This window comes from Toxorhynchites rutilus, chromosome 3, assembly GCF_029784135.1.
Source record: "Toxorhynchites rutilus septentrionalis strain SRP chromosome 3, ASM2978413v1, whole genome shotgun sequence".
In the NCBI taxonomy this organism is placed as follows: Eukaryota; Metazoa; Arthropoda; class Insecta; order Diptera; family Culicidae; genus Toxorhynchites; species Toxorhynchites rutilus.
The window spans coordinates 143,806,362-143,834,040 of NC_073746.1; the positions used below are offsets into that span (position 1 = coordinate 143,806,362).

The 27,679-nt window shown below is 39.0% G+C and overlaps 1 protein-coding gene across 2 annotated transcripts; it reads left to right on the forward strand.

The window, feature by feature from the left end:
• Positions 1 to 1,875: 1,875 nt before the first annotated feature.
• Positions 1,876 to 17,241, forward strand: LOC129778399 (protein hook). 2 transcript variants are annotated; one of them, XM_055785280.1, is made up of 4 exons: positions 1,876 to 2,880; positions 15,700 to 16,257; positions 16,319 to 16,661; positions 16,754 to 17,241. In XM_055785280.1, the coding sequence occupies exons 1-4, from the start codon at positions 2,017 to 2,019 to the stop codon at positions 17,047 to 17,049; spliced, it is 2,061 nt and encodes a 686-aa protein (XP_055641255.1). In that variant the 5' UTR covers positions 1,876 to 2,016; the 3' UTR covers positions 17,050 to 17,241. The 2 variants fall into 2 exon arrangements, with proteins under 2 accessions (XP_055641255.1, XP_055641256.1); XM_055785281.1 differs by having other exon boundaries at positions 16,319 to 16,702; positions 16,754 to 16,890.
• The last annotated feature ends 10,438 nt before the right edge of the window (positions 17,242 to 27,679 follow it).

Genomic DNA, 27,679 nt, shown 5'->3' on the forward strand with positions numbered 1-27,679 from the left:
TGTGTCCAAGACACTACCGCATAGTTGACGTAGGATTCCGTTAGGCTATCTGTTGATTTTGTATATGTTTGAAGAATTACATCGTTAAACTCTTTGATAATGATTTGGTGGTCCTGGAAAAGGCTGTTTTGTTTGGTTATTGGGTATTTTTGTTCACTCCATCAGTCTTTACCGAGTGATGATGGATTACCGAGAAGGATGTTAACAGTCGTTGGATGGTGCGTATCAGATGAAAGATACCGAAGTGGAATGTGATCCTAGACGAGATGCCTCCTGTTTTATGTATGAATGAAATAAAGAAAAAAAAAGCTCGCCAATGAAATATAAGATAATTACCAATACCGAACACAATTATCAATTTTTCTCATCAGTAAAAATATGTTACTTTAATATAGAGAAACCATATTTGAAATGGAAAAAGGATTTTTCTCTTATAATTTTAACTTTCTGAGTGTTTATTCAACCCAATGCGAATTTTAATTGGACTAACAAAACCTAATACTATATGTAGAGCATATGAGAAATCACTTTTTCTAATATTTCTTCACTTTTCCCATTTTTTTTACCGTATAAACTTTCCTTGGACAGGTTTGTTGTGTTCATTTTCACCCCAGAGAACGACCCGTTCTCGAACGGGAACACACCTTGGTTTTTGTTTATGAAAATTGAAATAAATCGTTTCATATTTCCAGTCATTTTTGACACAACTGCTACCATATACAATTTAGCACTTACACTTGTGCTAAATTTTTCACAATACACGATCGTTCATTGATATGAAATTTCACGAAGCGATCAACATTAAAGTTCCAAATTTAAATGTTACTTGCTCGAATTAATCGTATCACTCACCTTACTTGCAATATAAAAATGCCCCCGACTTGCATATATTTGCAATGCCGATTTCACTCGGGCACCTACATTTTTGTGTCTCTGTTAGGGAACACTTTTCGGTGGGAACAAATGCTCTCCCTACTTTCATGTATTTGCAATGCCGATTTCCCCAGGCAGCTTTGTTTTGATGTCTCTGTTAGGGACCCGCCGCATGTGTCGTTAATATCGACCAATCAGAAGTGAGTATTTCCGTTAGAATAGGGGTCGAGATTTTTCAATTGTTCGATAGTTAGTTTCAATGTATATATTATTTTCTTCAATATAAGAAATTGTTATGGAGTGCCGAAATCGATTGACGCAAAGATTTCATCAATCCATTATAAAATGACTGAGCAATAAGCGTTTGAAATTGGACAATTTTCACGATGTGCTCGATTTTCGATTTTCAATTTGTACCCCAATTTGTTCCCGAAAGACGTCAAAAAAATGGCACGGAGCCAAATCTGAAGAGTACGGTGGATGGGGCAGCAGTTCGTTGAGCAATTCGACCAATTTAGTCGAGGCGACGGTGGAATTTCCATTTTTTCCATTTTTCTAAAATCCGTGGACACGCCCACTTCCACACAAGGTCAAAACAAAACTACGAGTCCGATTTTTTGACTGTAGCCATTTATGAGAATGTACTACACGATAAGTAATCTCTCTTGCGATACTGACACCATCGGGCGATGAGGCTAACTACTTATCGGATCGTCCTCGTAAGACCACATAAAAATATGCGAAAGAATAAAATAAATGTTTCTCAGAAAAGACATGCACGAAAATACGCGCAGGAGTAATATTAACAATAAATTATTACGGGTCGTCTTAATCTGATAGAGATAACGTTTGTTTCACGCTAATTTGATGTTTTTTGTAAATTTCGACAGTTTTTCTTTGACATCACTTCAATTTTTCTAGACACAATTCACAGATATTTTTTAATTTTACAGACATTTGAAAATTAAATATCTGGTAACACTGGTGTAGTAAACAGAGGATACATCACCTCTGAGTCGGACTGTGGAGTTTTCTTTTCTGGCAGGAAGGATTTTTTTAGTGGTTCCGCGTATTTTTTTTCACAAGCATTTCTGTTCGGCTAGTTACGCTCGTTTCAATCTTGCATCAGCGTCACAGTACCTAATGGAAAGCGATAAGATGGAGATCTATGAGTCGCTTATTCGTTGGCTAAACGTACTCCAGTTGTCCGCCCCTCACGAAAACGTCCAGCAGCTGAGCGATGGTGTTGCGCTAGCCCAGGCCCTGAACCAGATAGACTCGGAAATGTTCAGCGAAAATTGGCTTAGTAAGATAAAATCGGACGTGGGACACAACTGGAGACTGAAAGTGAGCAATTTGAAGAAAATTATCGAGGGAGTGTATATTTACTACCAGGATATCCTGAGCTTGAATCTTTCGGAGGAGCTGAGACCTGATGCGATGAAAATAGCTGAAAAGTGTGACGGCTTTGAACTTGGTAGATTGCTGCAACTGATACTCGGCTGTGCCGTCAACTGTTTAGAAAAACAGAAATACATCACCCAAATCATGGACCTTGAGGAGTCTCTACAGCGTAATATTATGGCGGCTTTGCAAGACATCGAGTACGTCTGGCAGGGAGCTTCTCCCTCGCGCAACTCGATAAATGCTCCTAGCTTGGACGTGAAAACGCTCCAGGAAGATCGGGATGGATTGGCTCAGAAGTGCCATGAAGCGAATAAGAAAATGCTGATACTAATCGAGGAAAAATCGGTCCTCCAGCAGGAAATTAATAAACTTCAAGCTATCATCGAACGGTACGAAAATCCGAACCTCATCGGTGACGATGGAACGTCTCTTGGACCCATTCAGCTCGGCTCGTCGAGGTATAACGACCTTCGTAAGATTGTCGATGCCCTGAAGGACGATTTGCTGCAAGCGGAAACCGCGAGGGATGATTTGAAAATGAAGTCGGCCATGCAGGAGAAGGAGATTGCCGAGCTGCAGGCCAAAATCGACGAGTTACATGTAAGTTATTAGAGAGTTGTGTTTGCCTTGATGTAGGTCGGAGAAATTGTTTTCATTAATGTTAATCAAATGCTTTAGGTACAAAGCCAAGAGTGGGTGTACATACTAAATATTTATCTAATGTGTGTTTTTGACGACCTCTCACATGCCGTATGTTTAAGTTACGCTTGAAAGGCGGAATGTTTTGTTCGTTTTCGAAATAGTCATTCGATGGCGTAGATTATTTCTGAAACAGTTTCGTTTACTAGTCATTGCATGTAGAGTACCGGATCGCCCTTACTCCATTAAGCGGGTCACTAATGTAGTTGACATTCTTTATCGCGCAATTATTGGGGCTCATGTGAACAATCCTAACAAGCTTTTCAGGTTCCAGAGCCTCTTTCTGAAGAATAGAGGCGAACATAGAATAAGGTTTATTAAAATGAACCTCGCCAAGGGAGCAAGCAGTTTCCTATGCAAAAGGTTCACTCACGAAACTCTGGATCTTATTCAAGAGCCTTGGTTTAATAGTTCTAGGATTCGAGAAATCTCAAAAAAAAAATGTAAACTTCGCTATGATATAACAAAAACTGCACTAAGAGCAGCAATTCTTATCCGGGATAACATAAGGTATGTACCCATCACAGAATTCATCAATAGAATTATCGTGACAATACCGACCCGAGGAAACATCGTTATCATCGTCGATTTGGTTTATTTCCTAGGAGGCAACGTTGAAGCTCCTCCATTAGAAGTTGCTGGGCTGGTCCAACGGTGCATATTAAGATGCGAAACTAATGCCCAGCATACGATCTGGGATAGTAGCGACATCAAGCGTTACAGCTTGAAATAGTTTCACCAGAATTTGAAACCATTATCAAATCTACCTATGAAGAAAACTGTTCACTGCATCGGAAAACTTCAAGGAAGGATGCATCTCAGTGAAACAAAAAAAAATTAAAAACTTGTAAATCTGTCAAGAAAACTCTTCAACAAAGCTAAAATTACTTCTAATTTTACAGATTACAAAAACTGTCTAACAGTATATAACGAAGAAATCCTTAAATCTTAGGGTGGGTTTAGACTAGGGATATATTCATGTGAAGAAATATGATGAGATTTATAGAAATCGCATCAACCGTTTACACTAGCGTGAACTTCTATAATGAATATATTCATATCTTCGGTGAATTTATTCACCTGAAGTAGAACTGCATCCAACTTTAGTGATTTCTCACCAGTGAGAAATTCACAAGCGTTTACATATGCTGAATTTATTCAAGTTATATATACCTCGAATAAGTGTATCATATTTATTCTCACCCGTTTACACCTATTTTCACGTGAATAAATCCATCTATAGCTATAGATCTCCCTAATGTAAACCCGCCATTAGAGAAGGGATTGGAAGTTCATCTGTGGACAGGTAAAACGTTTACCTGTTGTGGCAAGGCTTCATAAAGTTCCTTCAAAGGATCGTACTAATCGACTAGGTAGTCTGAAAAATGAAAACGGTCAATATACAACCAATTCCCAGGAAACACTTGGTAACATGATGGATAATGAATGTCTCATATCAAATTGCATCAAGAAAAAAAACGCTGTAAAAATTACCTAGTTGACCGATCCTTTCCAAACTTTCAGACAATAAAATATAATCCATTAGTAAGCTCTTGACATATTTATTTCATTCAACTTTGATACCATAACCGTATGCTCGCATCTTACGCATCACTCCACTCATAAGGTTCTGCACAACATCTTGCTGTAGTGTCTTCTGCACGGAAACCCACTTTTTCTTCTTGTTTCACGTCTTCAGGGTTGACCTCCTTAGGATGCTTCCGTAGTGCCTGCTTCATATTAGCCCAGTATTTTTCGATGGGCTTGTGGCATGTACTTGGGTACGGAAGTGACCCCGTTGGCTTAGTAATACTCCAGGACATCCTTTGGATAGTGGCACAAAGCTAAATCCGGCCAGCAGATCGTAGAGCCCTCGTGTTGCTTTAATACAGGAAGCAGACGCTTCTGTAGACACTCCTTGAGGTAGATCTGTCCGTTTACAGTCCCACATGAGAAGATCGCTTGTCAAATTATGTTTTTTTTTGCAAATTTTGAAAGTTTCTGCTTCCTTACTTCCTTCGGAACATCAAACTTCTGCTGGGCGATGATATGTAAATATTTAGCCCCGGAAGCTGCCGGAAGTCCGGCTTGACGTAAGTCTCATCATCCAATGAGGCTTCATCAGCACATGGGTGTACAGTTTCCGGGTGCGTGACTTTCCCACCGTATTTTGCCGTTCGTCAGGATTTGGAACATTCTGCACTTTGTACGTATGCAGTCCCTCCCGGTTCTTGGCTCTCTGAACGAAAGACTTGAACCGATTCAATTTTTTGGCCACATCTCTGACCGAGCATTGTGATTCCGCTTAAACGCTTTCACGACACGCTTGTGAACCTGATCACTAATAGAACATCCATCCAGACCGCATTTCTCCTTCCGTTCGATGCTCTGATTTTCGTAGTAACGTTTAATCACACAACTCACCGTTGACTGCACGATTCCGAGTTGTTTTCCGATGTCCCGATGAGAGAATTGAGGATTTTCGAGGTGCTTGAGCAAAATCATTTCGCTTTTCGGGTGACGCCATTTTTTTCCAATTTTCTAAAAACTGGCAACGATAAAAATATAGTGTAAACAATACATTCTAAACTATGTCTACTCAAATTTTCAAGAGAAAATACCCAATGGGTAATTTTCTACATCGTTTTTTTTCCGTGATGCAATTTGAGGTGGGGCACGCTTTAAGCACAATTAGACATTAGTAACAGCACAATCCAAATAACTTCCGGACACGTACAGGTCTTCAACACAGCTCAATCCTGTCCAATCAGAGACGGGGATAGAGCTAAAGAAATGGCCAGGACGGTCTTTACGAAGTCAAGGGTTGAATGGGCAGTGAATCCCTTAAAGTTCTTTAAATCTCCAGGACCACTGGTCCGGGTTATATTTATTCCCAAGGTTGGTAAACGTGACAAGACGACTCTCAAAGTGTACAAACCAATTGAAAGGCTCAAAATGAAAGGTGTGTATGTGACCATCGATTTCCTTCCCTATATCAAATCACCATATTTGAACAGGGGACTTTTGAACAAATTTCAATTTGCCTTCTAGGCAAATAATTCAACTGAAACAGCGCTTTATACGTTAATCTCAAAAATAGAGACGTCTTTTGACGCTAAAGAAAAAACATTTTAATTTTTGCATGTTGTGTGGGGTGACATGGACCCGTTTTGTGGGGTGAATTGGTCCTACAGGTTTGAGACTTTTCTTTGGTCTAATTGATTCCAGATGCCGCTGAATTACAAGAAGAGGATGGACAGACAACGTTGGAAGAAGGAGGAGCTTGAAAGAGCAACGCAGGCCATCGAGAACGGATTTTTTTTGACCAAGCATCAAAAGAGTTTGAAAATGCTCGAACAACAGTGAAAAGATTCATGCAGAATTCGAGATGGTGTCAATCCAACTTTTCTGTTTTGGAATCTCGCCAAGACACCTGGTATCGATTCCAAAACATTGTTACTGATTGTAACATTATCTCAAAATACTTTACATAAACCTAAGTATGTTTTTTTTCGATGAAACACACACTGGACCAAATCACCCCGCATCAAATTTTAATGTCCAAAAATCATCTCTTTTATTTTATGATATATTTGGTAGATTGAAGCATTATATAATGATTAAACATTATTTATTGAGAGAAAACAAGTGTAGCTCAGTATACAATGTGACATTTTTTATTTAGACCGTATTGGTTTGGAAATATTAGACGATTTGCTTAGGTGGTCCAAATTCCCCCCTTTTCCCTTCTATACCATTGCATATGGTACATTTACACAGTAGCCATTTAGGCGTAAGAGTATTCCTTCTGTTCTTCCATTATCCAGTTAGACCACCGGACAACGGAGACAGTTGATTGATCATTGTTGAGTTATGAATAGAACAGCAGCCCGATGTGTCTTGCAGGGCAGAGCAATTGTATGGATGAATCGATCTTATTGCGACCGTGAATCGATCTCCATCGCTGATGATTGTTGCGTGGACGTAGTTATTCTGTAACAACACATAGATGGTCAATGGGGGCCCTGAGTTTTGAAAAAAATAAAGCTTAGAAAAATGTACGAAACGAAACCAACTAGAGGTTGCCCTCAAGGAGGAATTCTGTTTCCTTTATTGTGGTCCCTAGCTGTCGATGATCTTCTTCATAACCAAGCTAATTCAGGATACGAAGTCATTGGTTTCGCTGTGAGATAAATGTCAGTATACTATTTCCAATAGAATGCAAACAGCCCTTAACCACACACACAAATGGTGCACTTTTCAAGTACTGAATGTTAATCCTTCTAAAACTGTCACTCTTAGATTATGAGGTGTACAATTGTAGCTTTCAAATCGAAACCAAATATTTAGGTCTCATGCTTGACCAAAAGCTAAATTGGAACGACTGACTGGAGTATACAATATCTAAGGGGCTGTCCACATACCACGTGGACAATTTTAGGGGGGGTAGGGGGTATGAAAATGTCCACGCTTGTCCACGGAGAGGGGGTAGGGGGTATAGACTATGTCCACGTGGACACGAAAATTGAATATTTTTTCAAATATAATCACCGATACATTCTGAATTAAATAAAAACTGTTCCATATTTAAGAATTTTAAAACTTTCCGCCCAACTTGAGTATTCCGTACTTATCAATAAACGAATTGAGCTGCCTGAGAGTGCTTCATATATCATTGAACTTCTTCACTGAAATCCATATTCTAAAAATAACTCACGTAAACTGTGAGCGACCGAGATATTTTGTATGACCCTATAACTTTTATGGTTGCGGGCTATGCATAGACGTTCCTAGCTCAAACCTATAAAAAATAAGCGATTCCATAATGGGAGGCGATCTGGCGTAGTGGTAACATCCATGCCTCTCACGCTAAAGGTCACGAGTTCAATTCTCACTCCCGACATTCTTCCAAAAATGGAAGTAAAAAGTGACGAACCAGCCAAATGAGTTGAAAATCATTATAATACAGATAAAAAAAAAAGCGATTCCATAATGGTTAAGTTTCCTTGATATTACACATATGGTTTTTTTGTCAAATACAATTTTCTATAGAGCTTGTATAGAGCTCTCGAGAACAATTAGTCTTAGGATAATAATGTCTGTATAGTTTTTCATGCAGAATTTCATGTATAATCATTTTTTCGCATTACTTTTCTCGAAAAGTTAGAATTTTTCAAAGTACTGGAATCCCGTCAATTTCTAGGGATTAATATTTCATTTACGTGAAATGATCCATGCACTACTAGCCGTCAAACATGAATCAATTAACCCAGTATTCTATTTTTTTCAGAAAATTTCGCATAGATTGCAGTTGTAAAACATTTGAATTGATTGATTAAGGTGCCTTTTAGAAGTGAAAAAATACTTAAAATTTTTCGTTTTTTAAGGGTTTTATTATTTCCCCCCCGTGGAGCCGATCTGGCGTGGAGGTAACATCCATACTTCTCACGCTCAAGATCACGAGTTCAATTCTCACTCCCGACATTCTTCCAAAATGGAAGGTAAAAGTGACGAACCAGCTAGAAGCGTTGAAAGTCACTATAATACAGAAAAAAAAATATTTCCCCCCAAAAAATAGATGATGAATTTGATTGTTTATATCAACAAAATTAAAGCTCTCCAACTCTTCTAAAATTCCTTCCTCGACACTACAATGTTATTCCTATTGTTATCTTTCACTATTTAAAATGTTCTACAACAGAATATTACGGAAAATTTTCTCATTTTTCAAATGAATTCAATTAAATTGTTCTATGTAGCGTACTTTTGAATTAGGATCAATCTAAGGCAAAAAATGGGTCTCAAGAACTGTTCAACTTTCATATTTGAGATTTGAGCTCGATTTCATAGTTGGGAATCAAAGATACGTGAGTTGTCTAATGTAATTCTTCCCCGCGAGCACTTTGGAAGTCATCTAGACAATCAATGTCGAATGGTTTATAAGCATTTGAAAAATAATAAAATATCTCAATACGCTTTGAATACCCTCTGAAAATTCTCTGAACTATGGCGGAAAAGGTTTTGAATTGCGCTGCCGACTAAAGGTGAATCGGAATTCCAGAGTGAAGATGAATCGCCATTAGCAGTGATCGATCATATCCCGGAGTGGGCAAAGCATTATTCATCTAAAATTTTGAGTAACACTGTTACTCTGCCATAAAACAATGCAAAACAATGCATCTCTGTAGTAAAATATCCTACTGGAATTCCATATGAATCAAATGGAAGAAATTAATCAAGGGAGACAGGGGTCTCCCTTAAATGGAATGAAAAATTAAATGGAATTTAGACGCAAATCAGTTCTTTCCTTAATTATTTTAATTTAAAAAGGAAAAATGTCCACGTGGACAAAGGGGGGTAGGGGTATGAAAATGTCCACGCTTGTCCACAGAGGGGGAGGGGGGAGTCTAAAACCGTGCTATTTCTGTCCACGTGGTATGTGGACAGCCCCTAAAGCTCAAACAAAATTTTCGCGTGATATAATCGAAACGTGATATATTCGAAACAATATTTTTTGTGACGAAAAAATCTGCGTTTTATTTCCAATATGCTTTTTCCCTGTGACATGCAAAATACAGGGTTTTCCATTTCGGGCTTCCGAAAGTATACAGCCCTGCGCTGACAACCGTTTGACATAGCTGTCAACCAAAGCGTCATATCGTTAGTTGAATGTCTGCCATTTTACAATATGGATCGTTTTAAGCATCGCACAACGTGTTAATTTTGTTAAATTATACTGTAAAAATGATGAAAAACCGGCAAATGTTTTTCGAGCATTACGGACGGATTTTGGTCGTCATGGACGGCCTACAGAGCACACAATCTCTAATGTAGTGCGTAAATTCGAACAAAATGGATCCGTAGCGGATATTGTGAAACCTGTGCACCATCGTAATGTGCGTTCGGCCGAAAATATTGCTGCTGTTGCTGCCAATGCTTCGATTCCACGGCGTGCTCAGCAATTGGACTTGTCAAACACATCATTGTGGCGAATTTTGCATTTGGACTTGCACCTACATCCATATAAAGTCCAACTGGTGCAATCAAAACAACGCAGCTCATCAGCTCATTACGGAGCTGGAGAGCTGATGAGCTGTTGAGCTGTTGAGCTCATGAGCTGCTGAGCTGTTGAGCTGATGATCTGCTGAGCTGTTGAGCTGATGAGCTGCTGAACTGTTGAGTTGATGAGCTGCTGAGCTGTTGAGCTGATGAGCTGCATAGCTGTGGAGCGCAAAAGCAGCAGAGAGTGTGAATTTTGAGACGCGGAAGAATTTTTCGTCTCCCGCACTTTATGATAGCTTTAGCAGAGATGCCAGAGAGGAAAAAGGTTTTTGTTTTGAAGATATTCAATCGTTCCATTAAATTTTTCTTACATCGCCAAACAAAATAATAAAAATTATTATATGCTTGTAAATGGAATTACTATATTATATTGTTATTAAAACATGAATTTTAAAACACACAAATTTATTTCCGCGTGCTGAATCAAAACAATTCAGAAAACTACCCGCCATAAATGCTGGTGATTGATAATGGTCCTTTTGTTACCTTTGTTATGGCGAAGAATTGTTTCTCGTTGCGCCTATTAATGGATTTATTTTTACATCCTTGGATGCAAAAAAAAATATCTCGGTAGTTTTATCAAAAAACGTTGTCTCAGCCAATATTTCTGAAGGCATTTTATTTGGCTACTGCTGGTTCTTCTGTTGTTTAAGTTCAGCATATCATAACCATCTTCTATGTTGGATTTCAGCATTCAATATTTGTTGTATATTATATTATTAGAATCCATATTAAATTTAGTTTGTGTACAATTACAAATTAAATTTGTATATTTTTTTGATTTCCGTCTATTAAGAAAATGAACACTATAAAATGTCCCATGGTAATTATGCAGTTGTGTGGACAGCCGCAAAATTCAATTGAGCTGAAGAGCTGTTCCGAATGAGCAGCTCACTTGTATGAGCTGGACGACTCTGAGCCGCACACCATGATGAGCTGATTTGCCCATCTCTAATTGTAATGTTTATCACATGAGCTGTATCAACATATTATTAAACAATGCAACATAACATATCAAGATTATTGTTGCAAAGCTTTTCTCATAGCAATTTCTCATATATTTCTTAAAAATGCTCGTGTACTATAAAATTAATTTGTTCTGCCAGTTCAATCTTTTAACTCGAATTATGTATTGTCAATCTGTGTGAATTGTCTTCTGCTGATGTTATACGATCACATATTTCAGAGTTGTTTTTTCCAGTTGACATCAGTATGCATTCACTTACTTCTTCATCTTCCTCAAAATCAATATCTTCAATCCATTCTAATTGTCGATTCTCTATAATGATAACATGTGACACTGTGACGCATTCTTTCTTCTTCGAGTTCCGGTACAACTATTCGAGTCTCAGGACCTGCTCCTGAGACATGGAATCATAAAACATGGAACATGGAATCATAAAAATGGTGCCAAGATCGGAATAGTAAAAATAAACCAAAGTAATACATCTTACAACGCTTCTTAGTGCCTTGTTCAGTTTTTCTGAATTTAACATGATTGACGATTCTAATTTTTCTCGGTAGGTTAGTTTCATATTTCGAATTATTTTCTGATCCATTGGTTGAGCAATAGATTCGGTCCCTATGGGCCGACGTTGAGCTTTTTGGTAGGAAATCGCTGACTGTCTGGGACTGACAGTTACAAAATGAGAAAATATATATGGTTTGATATTTTACAAAATGTGACTACAGGTAAACCTTAAAATCGCATAAAAAATCGTGCAAAACTTCACCAGTAGCTTCAAAAAATCGTGTTCGGTACAAAATTTGAAAAAAAAACAGGAAGTGGGTTACATCTGTGGTAGAACCGCAAGGTTGACGTAGGGCTATCGTTGATTTAGTGATCATTTGTTCGAAGTTGAATCTGAATCCATTCTGAATGATTGAAGAAATATTTGGGGGACTTCGAAAACGAGAACGTTACGTTGGAGGCACAAGGTTTTATGTATCCAATATTGTATACGAAAATATTCTATTGATGGGGAAGAATAATCTTTAGAAGATTCCTGTTAATTGCACTTGATTGAAAAATCACAAAGCGAAATGCATTGAGAAAACATTAAAATAAACTCTTTCGCTTGAATGTAATTTTCAATTCCAAGGGGAATTGGCAGATTATTTTTCAGCATTTTCCCGGATTCTTCCACCAGTGGTTCAACTCGATAACCACCAAACTAAAAGAGTTGCGCGCGTGTATGTGTGTGTGGACCAATTTTCGATGCTGGTACTCCATTGGTCGCCTTCTCTTCCCCGCCTAATGGATTCCTTTTTGGCCTTAGGGGGAATTTTAACTATCCCGAAGTAAAAATCGGCCCTTCTGCACTCCCTCACAGCGCTTTCATGATGAACGAAGTTAGCTTCACCACAACAGCGACAACATGCTCCAATCGCTATGCAATTATAATTGAGTGGATTTCCGAGCGGCGCTCGCTTATATACCGATTGGTGATTTCTATAGCCTGTTTTGAAAGCAATTTTAGGGCTATTGAAACAAGTTTTTGGATCAAAAGGTAACAAGTATATAACGCGTAGACATTTTATCTATCGAATGAAGTGTTTATCATACTATTTCGTTCAGTTGTTTAGGAGCTATTAACGCTCAAAATCTCGGTCTCCGGCGTAACGCTTTCGTTTTCGAAACTTTGATTTTACACCCCGGTATAGAAATGAAAGACGTAGTCCTACGTCAAAAACTTTTTTGTGCGGTAGTTAGGGACCGCATAAAAAGTTTCCCCCAGAAAATAACTCAAATCCACACCGTTCACCGTTCGATTTCCTCTGCTTTGCGATGGGACAGTTTGCCCTTTCGGTTACGCGTGGCTGTGTTGCGCTTTTAGTTGCATGTCGAAACTTGTTGCTGTTAAGGCGGTATTCCATCTATTAAACATGCTACATGCTACAAATCAATGGTAAACAACTATGGATATGATAATTGCGCAATTTTTTATGTTGTTTCCACCACAGCCACTACACAGAAGTATGTGTGAGCTCACTGCTCGAACATATCTGTTCTGATGTAATTGTTTTTATGATTGAATAATTTGCTGTTCCATTATTATGATGAATTATGATAATCGTCAATAAATGACGTAGTTGCTCCAATATTGTCGTACATGTCGTGCTACATACGGCGCACCGATCCGCAGGTCATTGGATAAGGCCAACCGTGCTCGACAAGACCAATTATGTCGCAAAGGGAGACGCTCCAATAAGCAAGAACCATTGACTTGTAGCATGTAGCACGTTGAATAGATCGAATTCCGCCTTTAGAAATCATCTCATGCGCAACTTAGAGCATTTGATGGAAGGATGGGAATAATTTGAGAAGTGGATAACTTAGACGCAAATATGCTTTATTTGTACTGAAATGCATATAAACCATAAAAAAAACTAAATGGACGATAACTTCGTCGTATATGCTACTTTTCATATACCGCATGAAAAAAAGCAAAAAAAAACCGCACATGAACAGAAAACCGCACAAAAAACTTGCACAAAAACAGGTTTTCCTGTACTTTCTAGTTGAATTTCTGAATATTTTCTATTTATACAATAAGTATCTTTGGGAGCTGGGACCGACACTGATATTGTGAAAACGCTTCAGATGCGGACTGAATGAAAGCGCAGCAAAAACAATCCGGGGCTCAACGTGTTAATGTAATGTTTTAATATTTTGAAAAGTAAACTAGAATCGTCGCGATTCTCAAGAACATATTCCTGGTTGAAATAAAATAAAATAAAATACTGTACTACTGATTCTTAGACGGATCAAACATGAGAAACGGCACGGGCCGTACATCTCATTTCAAACAATCAAAGAGAAAGTTGCTCAGAATCATCCATAGATGTTGAGCTTATGAAATTAGTACGAGAGGCTTTCAAAAGAAATGTGCAATATTCGCTACAAATCCCAAATAAAAAAAAAATCATAGGCTTCGTTAATACGGTTGATCACTGAAGGCGGTATAAATCCTTAAAAATATTTTTTTCTGCTTAATCCTCATTTTTTGTTCAATAACTCAACGACGAATTGCCGTTTGCATATTATTTCTTTTGTTAGGAAAACGTGATATAAACGAAACGTTTTCAGTGATAAAATCGAGAGTGATATGAACAAGACGTGTTAAAAACGCTCAGTGATATAATCAAGACGTCACCGTAGTATATTCGGAAAAAAGTGGGACCTACAACCGAGAATGATTCACTGGCAATATTAAGACCCAGACTAACATAGGCTTCGCTAGTGTGATGTCAATGCAGTAGTCTAAAACTACACAAACATCAGCTCAGAAAAAGCGTGATAAACTACAACGTCATGCCTAATTAATGTTGCAGTTATTAATGCTTATCAATAACTGGAGCAATGCCCAGCTCACCATCCAAAGCCCTAGATGCTCCTTTATACCTTCTACCCTTGTACCAATATGTGCAACTTGAAGCGGAAAAAATCTGCTCTTAAGCTGAAACCTTTTTCTAGAAGGAGATCTCATAGGGCATTAACAAATCCTGAAAGAAAGAAAACTATAATAAGCATGAATGAAGACTGGACGGAAACAAAGACCAACTTCAGTGTTCGTTTCAAAGTAATTGAATTCAACTGCAGTGAATGGGGGAGAAGGTGATCCTTAAACTCACCAAGGATCAATAGTGTTTTATACCGATGGGTCTAACATTGGCAGGAGCTGGGATTACTGGACCAGGAATCGACATGAGACAGTGGCCTTCACTGACCTACATTATTCCAAGCAGAAATACATGCTATTTTAACATGTACACATATTTGTTTGGCTACAAAATACAGGTATGCCAATATCTGTATCTTTCTTCGATTTTTTAGCATGATTGGGATCCTCAACTCAATTCATAGGGCTCGAGCCATTTTGTGGGTTATCTATATCATGCCTGAAATCAGATCTCGAAACCAGAGAAATATCGATGATTGAAGCCAACTGGATGGCTCTATCAACACCAAGACAATCCGAATTATTCATAACACCTCGTAACAGAATAACACGCAGCCTACTCAGCTTACGAGTACGTTGACCGGACACTGTCCGAGCAGGTATCACCTTAAAAAATCGAAAAACTAACATATGATAATTGCCGTTCCTGTAATTTCGAAGCTGAAACTTCAGAACATTTACTGTGTCAATGCTGTAAATTAATTCAGCGAAGACTGCGGATTCTTGCTTGGAAAGGGCATTCTTATGCCTAACGAGATTTGGTCTGTCGAACCCAAAAAGGTAAGGAACTCCATAAAAGACGTCATACCTGTAGATGCTATGTCCTAGGGCGACTATCACCAATTCCCTGAGTGATGAATGATGGATAGTTTAATAATTTCTGTGTTGATGAAACATAGGTTTCATGCTAGAATATATTTTTTTCGTGTTTACCCTCATTTTTAACCCTTTATTGCGTTATCCGCGATTTTCGTTATACGCGCGGCAACCTTGCCCGATTATTCCTCGGATGATCGGGGATCTACTGTATAGCAAACTGGAATACACTACAATAGATCAAATAAATGATCGCAGTGGATCAAGGCTCCAACAGAAAAAAAACAATGACTAGTCATAGATTATCGCATGACAGTTGACGTGATAATTGTATTGACATCCTTGCGATTCATTTGCAACCTCTGACATTCATTCACAGCCCGCGACAGCAGAAATAGCCCAGCTCAAGGATGAGATCGATATTCTGAAGGAAGCGAACGACAAACTGAAAATATGTGAAACACAGCTGCAGACATACAAGAAGAAGCTGGAAGACTACAATGACCTCCGGAAGCAAATCAAGATGCTCGAAGAGCGCAGCGCCGACTATCTCAAACAGAACATCATGCACGAGGAAGAGGCTAAGAAGTATGCCGGTCTCAAAGGTCAGGTTGAGTTGTACAAGAAAGAAATTCAGGACCTGCATGCGAAGCTCGACTCGGAAATGAGCAGAACCATGCGAACGGAATTTGAGTACAACCAACTGCACGCTAAATTGTCCGCCGTACAAAGGGAAAAAGAGAAACTGCTTAGCGAAAGAGACGCTTTGAGAGAAACATGCGATGAACTGAAATGCGGACAAGCGGCGGAAGACTCCGAAAGTGGTAACACAATGTCCAAAGAACTGCATTCGAACGATGTTCGTGAGCGTATCGAGCGGCTGGAAAAAGAAAATAAAGCCTTGAGGGAAGGACAAGGAGGCCAGACAGCGCTCGCTGTAAGTATAACTGAATGGTTTTCCTTTCTTGAAGCAGATGTTAAGTTTTTTTTTTCAATAGCAACTTCTGGATGACGCAAATCATCGCAATGAAAAATTACGCGAACAACTGAAAGCATCAAACCAGCGGATCTTACTGTTGACCCAAAATCACAGCGACGAAAGCAGCACTAAAACTGATATGGATATCCAGCTGAAGCAAGCGCTGGAATTGAACGAACAGCGTTCATCACAAATTGACGAAGCACAATTACAAATCACACATCTGCACACAAAAATTGCCAATCTGGAAGCAACGATCGCCGCTAAAGATCAAGAAATTCTAACAGCTGATTCACGGTACAAAAAATGTGTTGAAAAAGCCAAGGAGGTCATAAAGACGCTCGATCCTCGCGCAGTTAACGGTATGGCTCTACACAGTAGCAACTGAAACTAATATTGAGCGGTAAATTAGCTATCAATAACCCAATTGTGTTATATATTTTGCGTATTTCAGAGGCTCTTCTTCTGGAGAAACCTTCCCAGGAATCGGAAGGTTCGTCGTCTTTGGTAGCAGGCAGCGGAGGTGATGCATCCACCCTTACTTCAGCAACTACTTCGACGCGGATTCCGATGGGTGTGCAAGAAGGACAACTCATCGCAACCGCTTTCTATCGTCTGGGAATGACATGTCAGCGTGAGGCAGTCGACTCGAGACTCGCGCTGCTCAGCGGACCTGGACAGAGCTTCCTCTCGCGACAGCGTCAACCGCCTGCTCGCAAACCTATGAACATAACGTTTGCTAAGAAGTAAAATGTGATCACAATCTTCCGCAGTGGTATGAAGTTCAAAATGCAACAATCCCAAGGCATTCACTGATGTTGCCTTAATAAAAAAAACTGAAAATAAGTATTTTTATCAAACAATATATCTAGGAGTAGTTGTTATCCTCGATGGAGAATAGCTTACAAATTTATGTTCAGATTATATTTTATTTCATATTTATTTATTGTTTTATTCCTATTTGATCAGGCTTTCGTGTCAATTGGATTGAAAAAAATCTTATTAAATAAATTAAGGAATAAGCTGATATCAAAATACAACATATGCGGTAGAATCCGATAATTTACAAGCCTGATCGTGACATTTTGAAAAAAATCTTAATAAAGAGTATGGATGAGGATTATTCCGTTTATTTGTCTGGAGGCGTACTGAAAGAAAAACAGGAATCTAAATCGCCTGCAATGAATTATGCAATTTCCAGCCATCAGGAAAAGCCAAAAGAACCCGGTAAGCTCTGCTGAGCGAGTTGATGCCGCGTCTTTGCCTAGTCTTGATGGTGCTCAGGACGTAGACAACAGTATCAAGATGGTCCTGATGCGTGATAACGTATGCATAAAAAATTAACTCATTTCGGAAAACGATGAGAAAAAAAACTACGGAAGATATTTCAATAGAACAAATTATTCTCAATTTCTACGAGGGTCATTCCAAAAATAAGTTTCAGTGCCTCAGACATCGCGGAAAAATAAAGTTAGGACAAAAAACAAGGTGATTTTCGTAATCTACGATTTATTTTCTATTTTTCTACATAATCGCCGTAACGTTCGAGGCATTTTTCATAGCGTTGCCCGAGTTTTTCTATTCTGAGCGCGGAGTGCGTAGCGTCCAACTTTTTGAAGTACGATGTAACTGAGTCACAAATTTCTCCAGTGTTATCGAATCGTTTGTTTCATCACTGTACTATTGTGAAGTTTTGGACCGATTGAAACCGCGATTAAGAACAAAAGGCAAGGTTTATTGACGAAAGGCGTGTTCCTCATCCACGATAATCGCGTAACTCAAGAGCAATTGAAAAAATTCAAATGGACTGAAGAAATTCGTGACGCAGTTACATCGTACTTCAAAAAGTTGTACAATTTTGTACCATTTGAGTAACTGACTGGTATGCCTGGTATGTGAACTTCCTATCTTCCTGGCTACTAACACAATCGAAGTTCAACACAACTAAAACCCGTGAATCTTCCCACCTTCTATCAACGGGGTGAGTCAACGGTTTCCTCTCTACCGTTACATCATTACATCCCCAATCTAAGATTTTTATGATCTTCTTGAAGACATACTCGAAGGCAAATGTTAGAATCCAATGTCTGAACGATAAATACTGTAGTTAATCATCTATATCTTGAAAATTCTATCTCTCCAATCTCTAGGCCTCCAAAATCCTCTATCAAAACCACTCACTGCCAAATCCTCACTATCATCTGAGCAAGTTTTTCTTCTTAAATGGCTCTAATGTTCCTAAAGGAACTTCACCGTGTCAACGTAGTATTACTTGCGTCCTTTTAATAGTACTGAGTTAAGATTTCTATGCCAAATAACACGCCTTGAATGCATTCTGAGTGGCAAGCTCTAGAATACGCGTGACCAAAGTGCAGGTCGGAGAAAATTTCTTCGACGAAAAATTCCCCGACCAGAACGGGAATCGAACCCGAACCCCCAGCATGATAATGTGTGACGCTAACCACTCGGCCACGGGAGCACAGCATATCTGATAAGTTGGCTTCATGATTATCAGCATTATCTATACTTGATCTACCTGACTGGAGGTGTAAACTATCTCGGCTGTCTGGAAGATCTATTTGCTGATCAAAAAGGCTTGATTTTGACATTACAGATGAACATCCCGCTTGGTCAGAATCACGATCAGTAACGCTTGTGTCTGCCACATACGACGCGCTTCGTTCCTGGTCAACTACCGCATAATCAGGAGAGTTCACCATGGCCGATGAATTAACTTTATCTTCGATGTTTTTGGCGGGAACGCTTGGATTAACCACAGAACCTGGCTGGTTATCGAAGTCTTGATCGGCAATATTTGATTTCATCTTGACTGGTCGTTTAACTGGATCCGAATATTTTCTATCAACACCAGATCGACATGGTTGACTGGTGACTGTGTAGCCGGGTGTCCGGGACTAGTTAGAATTTGTTTGATACCGTTAGCCGCAAGAAAAGTTTTAACATATTCTGTTATAAATTGCGTGCTATTATCACTGACAAGCTCGTCGAATAAACCAAAGCGTGCTATGCATTCCATCAATTTATCCAACACAAATTCCGCTGAGCAATACTTTGTAGGGAATACTTCAGACCATTTAGAGAGTGCATCGTTAAGGATTAAATAACTCCATCCATTCACCGGACCTGCGAAATCCAGATGTATTCTACTCCATACAGCAGACGGTGGCCTCCAAGGTATTAGCTGTGCTTTAGGTGAAGACTAGTTGTGTGAAACGCATGCCGAACAATTTGTCACAGTACTTTCAACGTCAAAGTCAACATTGGGCCACCACACATTAGTTCTAGTAAGTAATGCTTTTAGATTTCCCGATTCCTCAATGCGATTTACGAATTTGCGTTGATACATTGTTCCTTAAAGATGTTGGTACCATGATAACGACTTTTTCTAAGGATAGTTCGTCGATTACATTACCATATGGTCCTGCCTTAATCTTATCCATTCCAATTTTTCCATTTAAATAATCCATGACCATTTTAAGATGCGTATCTGTGTCAGATTCTTGTTTTAACTTCTCTGTTGACAGTAATCCGCATACCTCTCGATTAATAAAATTTAAATACGAATCTTCTTCCTTCCATAGTCTCCAGGATTCCGTGGGAAATCGTGATGCAAAATTTACTACGTTCAACTGTGATCCAACATGACCGATCTAATAATTGAAACCTGATAGGAAGTACGTGCATCTCTGCATGCGGCTGGCTGCAATAGTGGGGATTCCCTTTCGCGGATGAAGCAAACTCAATAACGGGTTATGATCCGTTCGAATGACAAACTTGTTACCCACCAAGTATAAAACATATTTATTCAAGCCGTACACTTTTGCGAGGGCCTCCCGGTGTGATAGACCGAGATTTTATATAATTAACTTCTGACGTATGGAGTCTTATCCGACCAACGTGTTTGTTTAGCATTCTTTCCTGGTCGGTACAGCTCGCGTCTCTCATTCTTCGTGTAGTTCACCTCTGCACAGGCTTCTACCTCATACTTCAGTGCTATTTCCTGTGCCTTTTCCAACGTTAACTTTTCATCTTCTTCGCAAATTCGGTCGAAAACTTTGCCATTCAGCCCGTCCACAAGCTTGCTAATCAAGTTATGTTGCAGTTTGTCTCCAAATTTGCAGTTAGAAGCCAGATTTTTCATTCGAACGATCCATTCATTTACAGTTTCCGGTCCACCTTCTCCACGTTGAGCTCGAAGGATCACGCTTCTTTCCTTGTGAACTATTACCGGAGGGGTGAAATAAGTTGACAGAGCTGTACACAAGAAATCATATGTTTTTGCTTTCGATTGATCCGGTGTACACAAATCCCTTAGCAACTTATACGCTTTTGCACTGAGATGATTTATATCTGAATCTGGTTGGACACAAAAAACTGTTCCAATTGTTTGTTCTTTGTAAAGTTCCCATTCCTCGAATTCGCCTTCGAAATATCGGAAACTCGTGAGCTCATTTGGGCAATCTTCCTCAGCTATCTGATCACATGAGGAAAGTGGGGGCATAGTGGTCACTCTAAGGAATATGTCCATTTCCAGCGTCCACATACTGCTTCAATGCCCGTTTTTTAAAGAATATTATACCTCAATTTATTGTTGTTCAACATAGCAAACGACTTTTACTTAATACGTAACACATCAAGTTATTTCACTACTCTACTGAGCGTTCTAGCGCCCTATGTTATGCAAGTACACCACGAGTGAGACTCAATGTTGTACGGGAAAGGGTTAATAAACAGAACATTTTAAGTCGTTATTTACCACTGATCACTTTGCCCCCAAACATCAAAGTAATTCCTATGCGAATTAATCGCTGAGATGAAACAAAATATCTGCGATTTCTGATTTTATTCATATTTTGACATGCAACAGCTCTACTAAAGTACAGGGTGACTCGAAAGTCATAAAACTCATCGAACTTAAAGTGACTATCGATATGGCAGCTATATCAGTGGCGTCGACTGGTGGGTACCAGGGGTTAGACATCAATTGAATATAGGCTACCCAAAATCAAAATCAATATGGCGTCATTTGTTTATCAACATATCATTTACGAGGATTGAAATCGAAAAATGCGCTGCTTTATTCTAACTGCATGAGCGATTTTTATATTTCGGTTTCACATGGAGGTGTTCACATTTAACATGGAGTTTAAAGTTAACCACTATTCGACTATATAACCGGACCGAGTTGTAAACAACAATAATTGATTGAACCAAAATGTCAGTGAACCGCAGCAATAAGTGCGATTCACATACAACATACACGTCACGTTCACGTCCCGTCACGTCACGATACGTCAATGATTCTACTATGCAATTCTCATGAAAACATTCACATACACCAGCAACGTAACGACCCGTCAGCATACGTTCAACGAAAACGACCGGCAGGGTTTGTAGAAAAGAATAATTGACGGAGACGGACGGCTCGTTTGGTTTTTGTCTGGGCTTTGTGTCTCGGCTTTTGTTTTGATTTGGTTATACAGTAATTTACATCTACATCGACATAAGGCTAATTGAACAGATCTGTGATGCAACACGTTTAATTAGACATTTTTACCTCTAGTTGGACATTTTTGTAAACATTGAGTTCGGGGCCCAAATTATAGCTCCACATTGAAAGTCGCCACCAGTCGCAAATGTCAAATTACTGGTCAAAACCGACTCCAATGCGACACTGAGTGGTGCCTCAGCATATCGCTTTATAAGTAACTAACTGTACTTTTTATGCCAACATATCTCTTAGCTCCAAATTTCGGAGTGAAAATCATTCGCTTAGTTGAAAGAATTATTCTATGTATTATTGTTATTACATAAGGGTCGGACTACGGGGTTTAAGCTTTTAAATAATTGAATTCAATGATTCACATTGAATTTTTAAAAATTTAGAACTGATTCTAGGCATGCTGATTTGAAAGAGGGCATTGCAATTTAAAATTGTTGTAGGTGGCGACACCATGAATAAAATTAAATAAATCATTCGTTTGGCATTTGACGTGACGGTGCTGGTGGAAGCATTGACTGCATGTGTGAATTGGTGGAGACGTTGACGGAACGTAGACGTTCTTCTCCGTAACGTGCTATGTGAATCGCACAATATTGGGTACACTGGCAATATGAGGGATTTGACGTTTTAGTCGTACCCCTGGTGGGTACGGACCGCCCCGGGTACACGATTTTGCAACCAGACACTTCCGCCCGGGTGCGAAAGCTCCACTCGACGCCACTGAGTTAAGTGCGATTCACATACAACATACACGTCACGTTCACGTCACGATACGTCAATGATTCTACAATGCAATTCTCATGAAAACATTCACATACACCAGCAACGTAACGACCCGTCAGCATACGTTCAACGAAAACGACCGGCAGGGTTTGTAGAAAAGAATAATTGACGGAGACGGACGGCTCGTTTGGTTTTTGTCTGGGCTTTGTGTCTCGGCTTTTGTTTTGATTTGGTTGTACAGTAATTTACATCTACATCGACATTAAGCTTATTGAACAGATCTGTGATGCAACCCGTTTAATTAGACATTTTTACCTCTAGTTGGACATTTTTGTAAACATTGAGTTCGGGGCCCAAATTATGGCCCTACATTGAAAATCACCACCAATCGCAAATGTCCAATTACTGGTCAAAACCGACTCCAATGCGACACTGAGTGGTGCTTCAGCATATCGCTCTATAAGTAACTTACTGTACTTTTTATGCCAACATATCTTTTAGCTCCAAATTTCGGAGTGAAAATCATTCGCGACTTATTATTATTGTTACATAAGGGTCGGACTACGGGGTTTAAGCATTTAAATAATTGAATTCAATTATTCTCATTGAATTTTTCAAAATTTAGAACTGATTCTAGGCATGCTGATTTGAAAGAGGGCATTGCAATTTAAAATTGTTGTAGGTGGCGACACCATGAATAAAATTAAATAAATCATTCGTTTGGCATTTGACGTGACGGTGCTGGTGGAAGCATTGACTGCATGTTTGAATTGGTGGAGACGTTGACGGAACGTAGACGTTCTTCTCCGTAACGTGCTATGTGAATCGCACATTATAGTGCATACACTGAGAAATAATTAGTAAATATAACGAATTTTTTGGTAAATACTACCAATCTATAGTCATTTTCGACCGTACTAATAAACACATATGTCAAGCAGAACCATGATTCGGAAGCCCAATATCGGCTACATTTTCTCGCCGAAAATGCACGTATCAGAATTATATCCCTATTATACCTCCGTATCGCCTTATGGGAACAATGAAAATGGTTAATACGCGCTTTTCTCACCAGTTTTCAGATATGACAATATCCAAGCTTACTAATGTTATCGAGTAAAATATACAAATCTCTGGTAGGGATGCGGGTTTGTTGACAATATGTACAAAAAATTTGTACATTCTACCAATTTTGCATTACCAAATGTATTTAGTAGTTTTCGACCGAGGATTTTTCTAAAGCCGGGTTCAGACGGTGCGAGTAAGCATACGAGTCGGTCTAGTCAGTTACTGCAGTGCAGCTACTCACACCGTGTGAACACATCATGCCAGTTAGTGTCATGTGTAATCCGGCGTGCGAGCTACTTCAAAGTTTTTTGAATTCACTCGCACTCGCATCTCTCAAAACGTCAAAAACAGAATTTAGCGTTCGAATCAGGGATGCCAAATGTAAAGACATGTCTCAATTTTTTAAATATTTGAAAATATGCGAAGATATTTATAGACTTGAAAATTATTGGAAAAACAAATAAAACCCTCATAGTTTCTAAATGAAATCGTTGTTATTTTGATATGCACGCTGGCTGGGCATGCTTTCTTTTTGAGATAGTTTTCTTGAGAATCTCTAATATAGAATCATTATCAGGCACAACTTTCATTCAAAATTCTCTCACAACTTGCAAAGAAAGTATTGTTCTAAAAAACACAATACATATTCGATTTTAAAAAATACATTTCCATTCATTATTTCAATTTTTGACACGTATTTATTCCACCTGCAAATCTACCATCATTTTTATTTCACAAATTGGAACACGAAGCTGCTGGCAAGACGAACTAAATAAAATTTTAAAAAATCTTCAATGTTGTCATTTATAGCATCACATACTTCCGGAATTATCTTAGTTATGAATGCTTTCGAGATTCTAAAAAATAACGACAACAATCTGAACGATATTCCAGAAGCAAGGCACATCAATGTCGTTTTTTAATTTCACTCTTGCAGGTATAGCATCCCTCATGAGTGTATCTCGGCGTTGTATTTTTGGACCAATGAAATCCAACAGTGTGCTACTGGAAACCTGAGACGAATACTGCCTATAGAGGAGTCGAATTCGGATCAATCATCTGTCATATTCGGACCTGATTGCTGTTCCTGACTATTTGATGGACATTTGAAAAATCATCTGGCATCCCTGGTAAGCCAATGCTGCAGTATCTAGTTTCGTGTCAGCAGCTCACACCGTGTGAACGGACAAGGCGAGTCAACCAATTGTCAAGCGAGTTCACCGGGTCAGTAGCTGCTCATTCAGTCAGTCAGCTACTAGCAACGTATAAATGGGCCTTAAGGGTAGTTATAATCAAGGCGCGTAGAAGTATATCCTAAGGTGGGCCAACTTGCTAAAACCACTCTTCAGCCATCTTGGAAATCTACTGTGTTTTGTTTGTAAACAAAACACAATACGCTTGTGCCGGAGCTCGCTCGTGATCAGTCTGTCTCTTTCACGCTTCAAGGAAATAATTCCCCTTCTGCTTTCTTCCGTACTGTTTTCATATACCGCTCCCCTAACCAACTTAGTGACGAAACGGCCTCACCTAGTACCATAGACCCGTTTTGGTTATAATCAAGGCGCGTAGAAGTATATCCTAAGGTGGGCCAACTTGCTAAAACCACTCTTCAGCCATCTTGGGAGGCTACTGTGTTTTGTTTGTAAACAAAACACAATACGCTTGTGCCCAAGCTCGCTCGTGATCAGTCTGTCTCTTTCACACTTGGAGGAAAAAATTCCCCTTCTGCTTTCTTCTGTACTGTTTCCATATACCGCTCCCCTAACCAACTTAGTGACGAAACGGCCTCACCTAGTACCATAGACCCGTCTTGGTTATAATTAGAGATGGGCAAACCGTTCACGAACGGTACGAAAGAACTAGTTCGCTGAAAAGAGTGAACGAGTGGTCGTTCTTCTTCAAAGACCGGTAGTTCTCCTCACGAACTGATTGCGAGCGAACGGTTTGTAAACGAACTGATTCCGTAAGAACGGTTTGCGAGTGAACTGTTCGAGAGTGAACTGTTGGAGAGTGAAATGTTTGTGAACGAACTGTTTGCGAGTGAACTGTATGGGAAAGAACTGATTGAGAGTGAACTGTTTGGGAACGAACTGTTTGAGAACGAAGTGTTTGCGAACGAACTTGTGCAGCTGAACTGATTTGCGCTGGACGGAATGGATAAATATAACGAGAACGCTTGTAAGGAAAATAAAACGATTTGTCATTTATAAGCAAAATGCATGTAACTCAGGGTTTATTTTGTTAATGTATACTCAATTTTGGGTTAAAAATTAAATTAGATTTTCGTAGTTTTAAAAGCAAGCTATATATTTTCAATTTCTTGTATTCTTTCAATTCCGTGTAACAATCATATACCTATACTACCTATACTTTGGATTAGGTAAACATAAAATTTTATAGTGAGGGCATGTTGAGAAAAAAAGTTTTTTCGTTGCTTTCAATTCATTGTTCGGCCGATTGCGTGTACGTGTTATCGTGATTTTTTGTATGATTGATTGTTAGTGAAAATCGCTGCGGATTTTTGACGTAGAACTACGTCTTTCAGGAAGGGTGCCAAATCAGAAAACAGGTCACTAACGCTAACGCTAACGTTAATAACTATTTTCACTGAGAACGAATTCTCATGATTTGTATACCAATCGAATCGGAAATTCTCTAAGATTTGTTTGATATGCTATACATTATAATTCACTTATCTTACTCTAAACGGTTTAAATTCATGAAAACTAGAAGAACTTCCTTTTTTCCCATACGTTTGTTCTGCCGATTTGTGTGCTAACCCTACCCGTATTTCGAATGCTTATAACTCGAACATTTCGTAAGGAGGCCGTACACTGTTTGCCCGGAGGTCAAATATTTGATATTTTTTGACAGATAAGGTTTGATTTGATATTTGTACAAACACTATTTTGTTTGCCACTCCTCAATTTTCAACATTGGTAAACAATGTCAAACACCGAACATGGAAAAAATCCGCTGAAATATTCAAGGTAACCTAAGCATGTACCGACAGGTTCGAAGAACAGACTGAAAAAATATTTTAGACATCCAATAATTGAATATTTGCTTGTCGTGGTTTTGTGTAGAATATATTTGATCAGTACACGTTGACCAAATTTTATCTGTCAAAAAGAGTCAAATATTTGGCTTCGGTCAAACAGTGTTTGAGCACCCTTAACAGATCGGAAAGATGTTTGCATCAATTGATAGGAAATATTTCTACGCGTCTATCATAATCAGGGCCCGAAATCTTCGACGGTGAAAAATGAAGACCGACACGACTCCGCTTCGACTAGAGCTGCTTCGGCAATCACCGCCAACAAAAAAATGACTTGACTAGAAAATGAATTGACTAACGTTGACTAGCGAGGATGACTGGTGAACTAGTCCAGTCAGTGGTTATTTTAACTGACTCGACTTATGAACACAAATCTGCCTCTTCATTTAACTGACTTCAATCCACATTTCCATTTCCCCCTGACACTAATTTTGCCACCACCGTATGCAATCTTATTGTACGTCCATATAAAGAGGAACGAAAACTTGACTCCTGATGCAAAAAAGAAGTTACCCCATCAATGGACGGTTTATTTTCTACCCATCGTGAACTCAAACCAACGAACTTAGACATTTATCAAGTATGCTATAAAGGTCCTCGCGTTAGTATTAGTTAGTATTAAAAGTCGATTTGGCGGAGAAACTGCGTGCAGAAGCCAAAAGCCATTACTAACTGACTACGGATATAGTCAGTCGGTTAGTCAGCCGACTATCCTCAGTTGACTATGACTATGCCGTGCCCTGATCACAATTAATAAAATTTTATTTTTCATGAGATGAACATTTGAATAACTGTAAAATTTCAAGCGTTATCTGAACACCCTAACTGCCAAGGGTCGATTGGTCCGTTTTACGGTTTCCCTAACACAGATTTCAAAATCGATGTACTTGTGTAAATCCGCTTTGCAAATATACATGCAAGTCGGGGGTATTTTCGTTTCCACCGAGCTGTGTTTCCCTAACAAGAATTTCAAAATTAATGTGCCTGTGGGAATGCGATTTGCAAAT

What these genes read in the sequence shown, in the direction of transcription:
- LOC129778399 (XM_055785280.1), top strand. Translation starts at nt 2,017, where the DNA reads ATGGAAAGCGATAAGATGGAGATCTATGAGTCGCTTATTCGTTGGCTA. An exon ending in GAGGCCAGACAGCGCTCGCT is followed by an intron (nt 16,258 to 16,318) that starts GTAAGTATAACT and finishes TTTTTTCAATAG; the next exon opens with CAACTTCTGGATGACGCAAA. An exon ending in CGATCCTCGCGCAGTTAACG is followed by an intron (nt 16,662 to 16,753) that starts GTATGGCTCTAC and finishes TGCGTATTTCAG; the next exon opens with AGGCTCTTCTTCTGGAGAAA.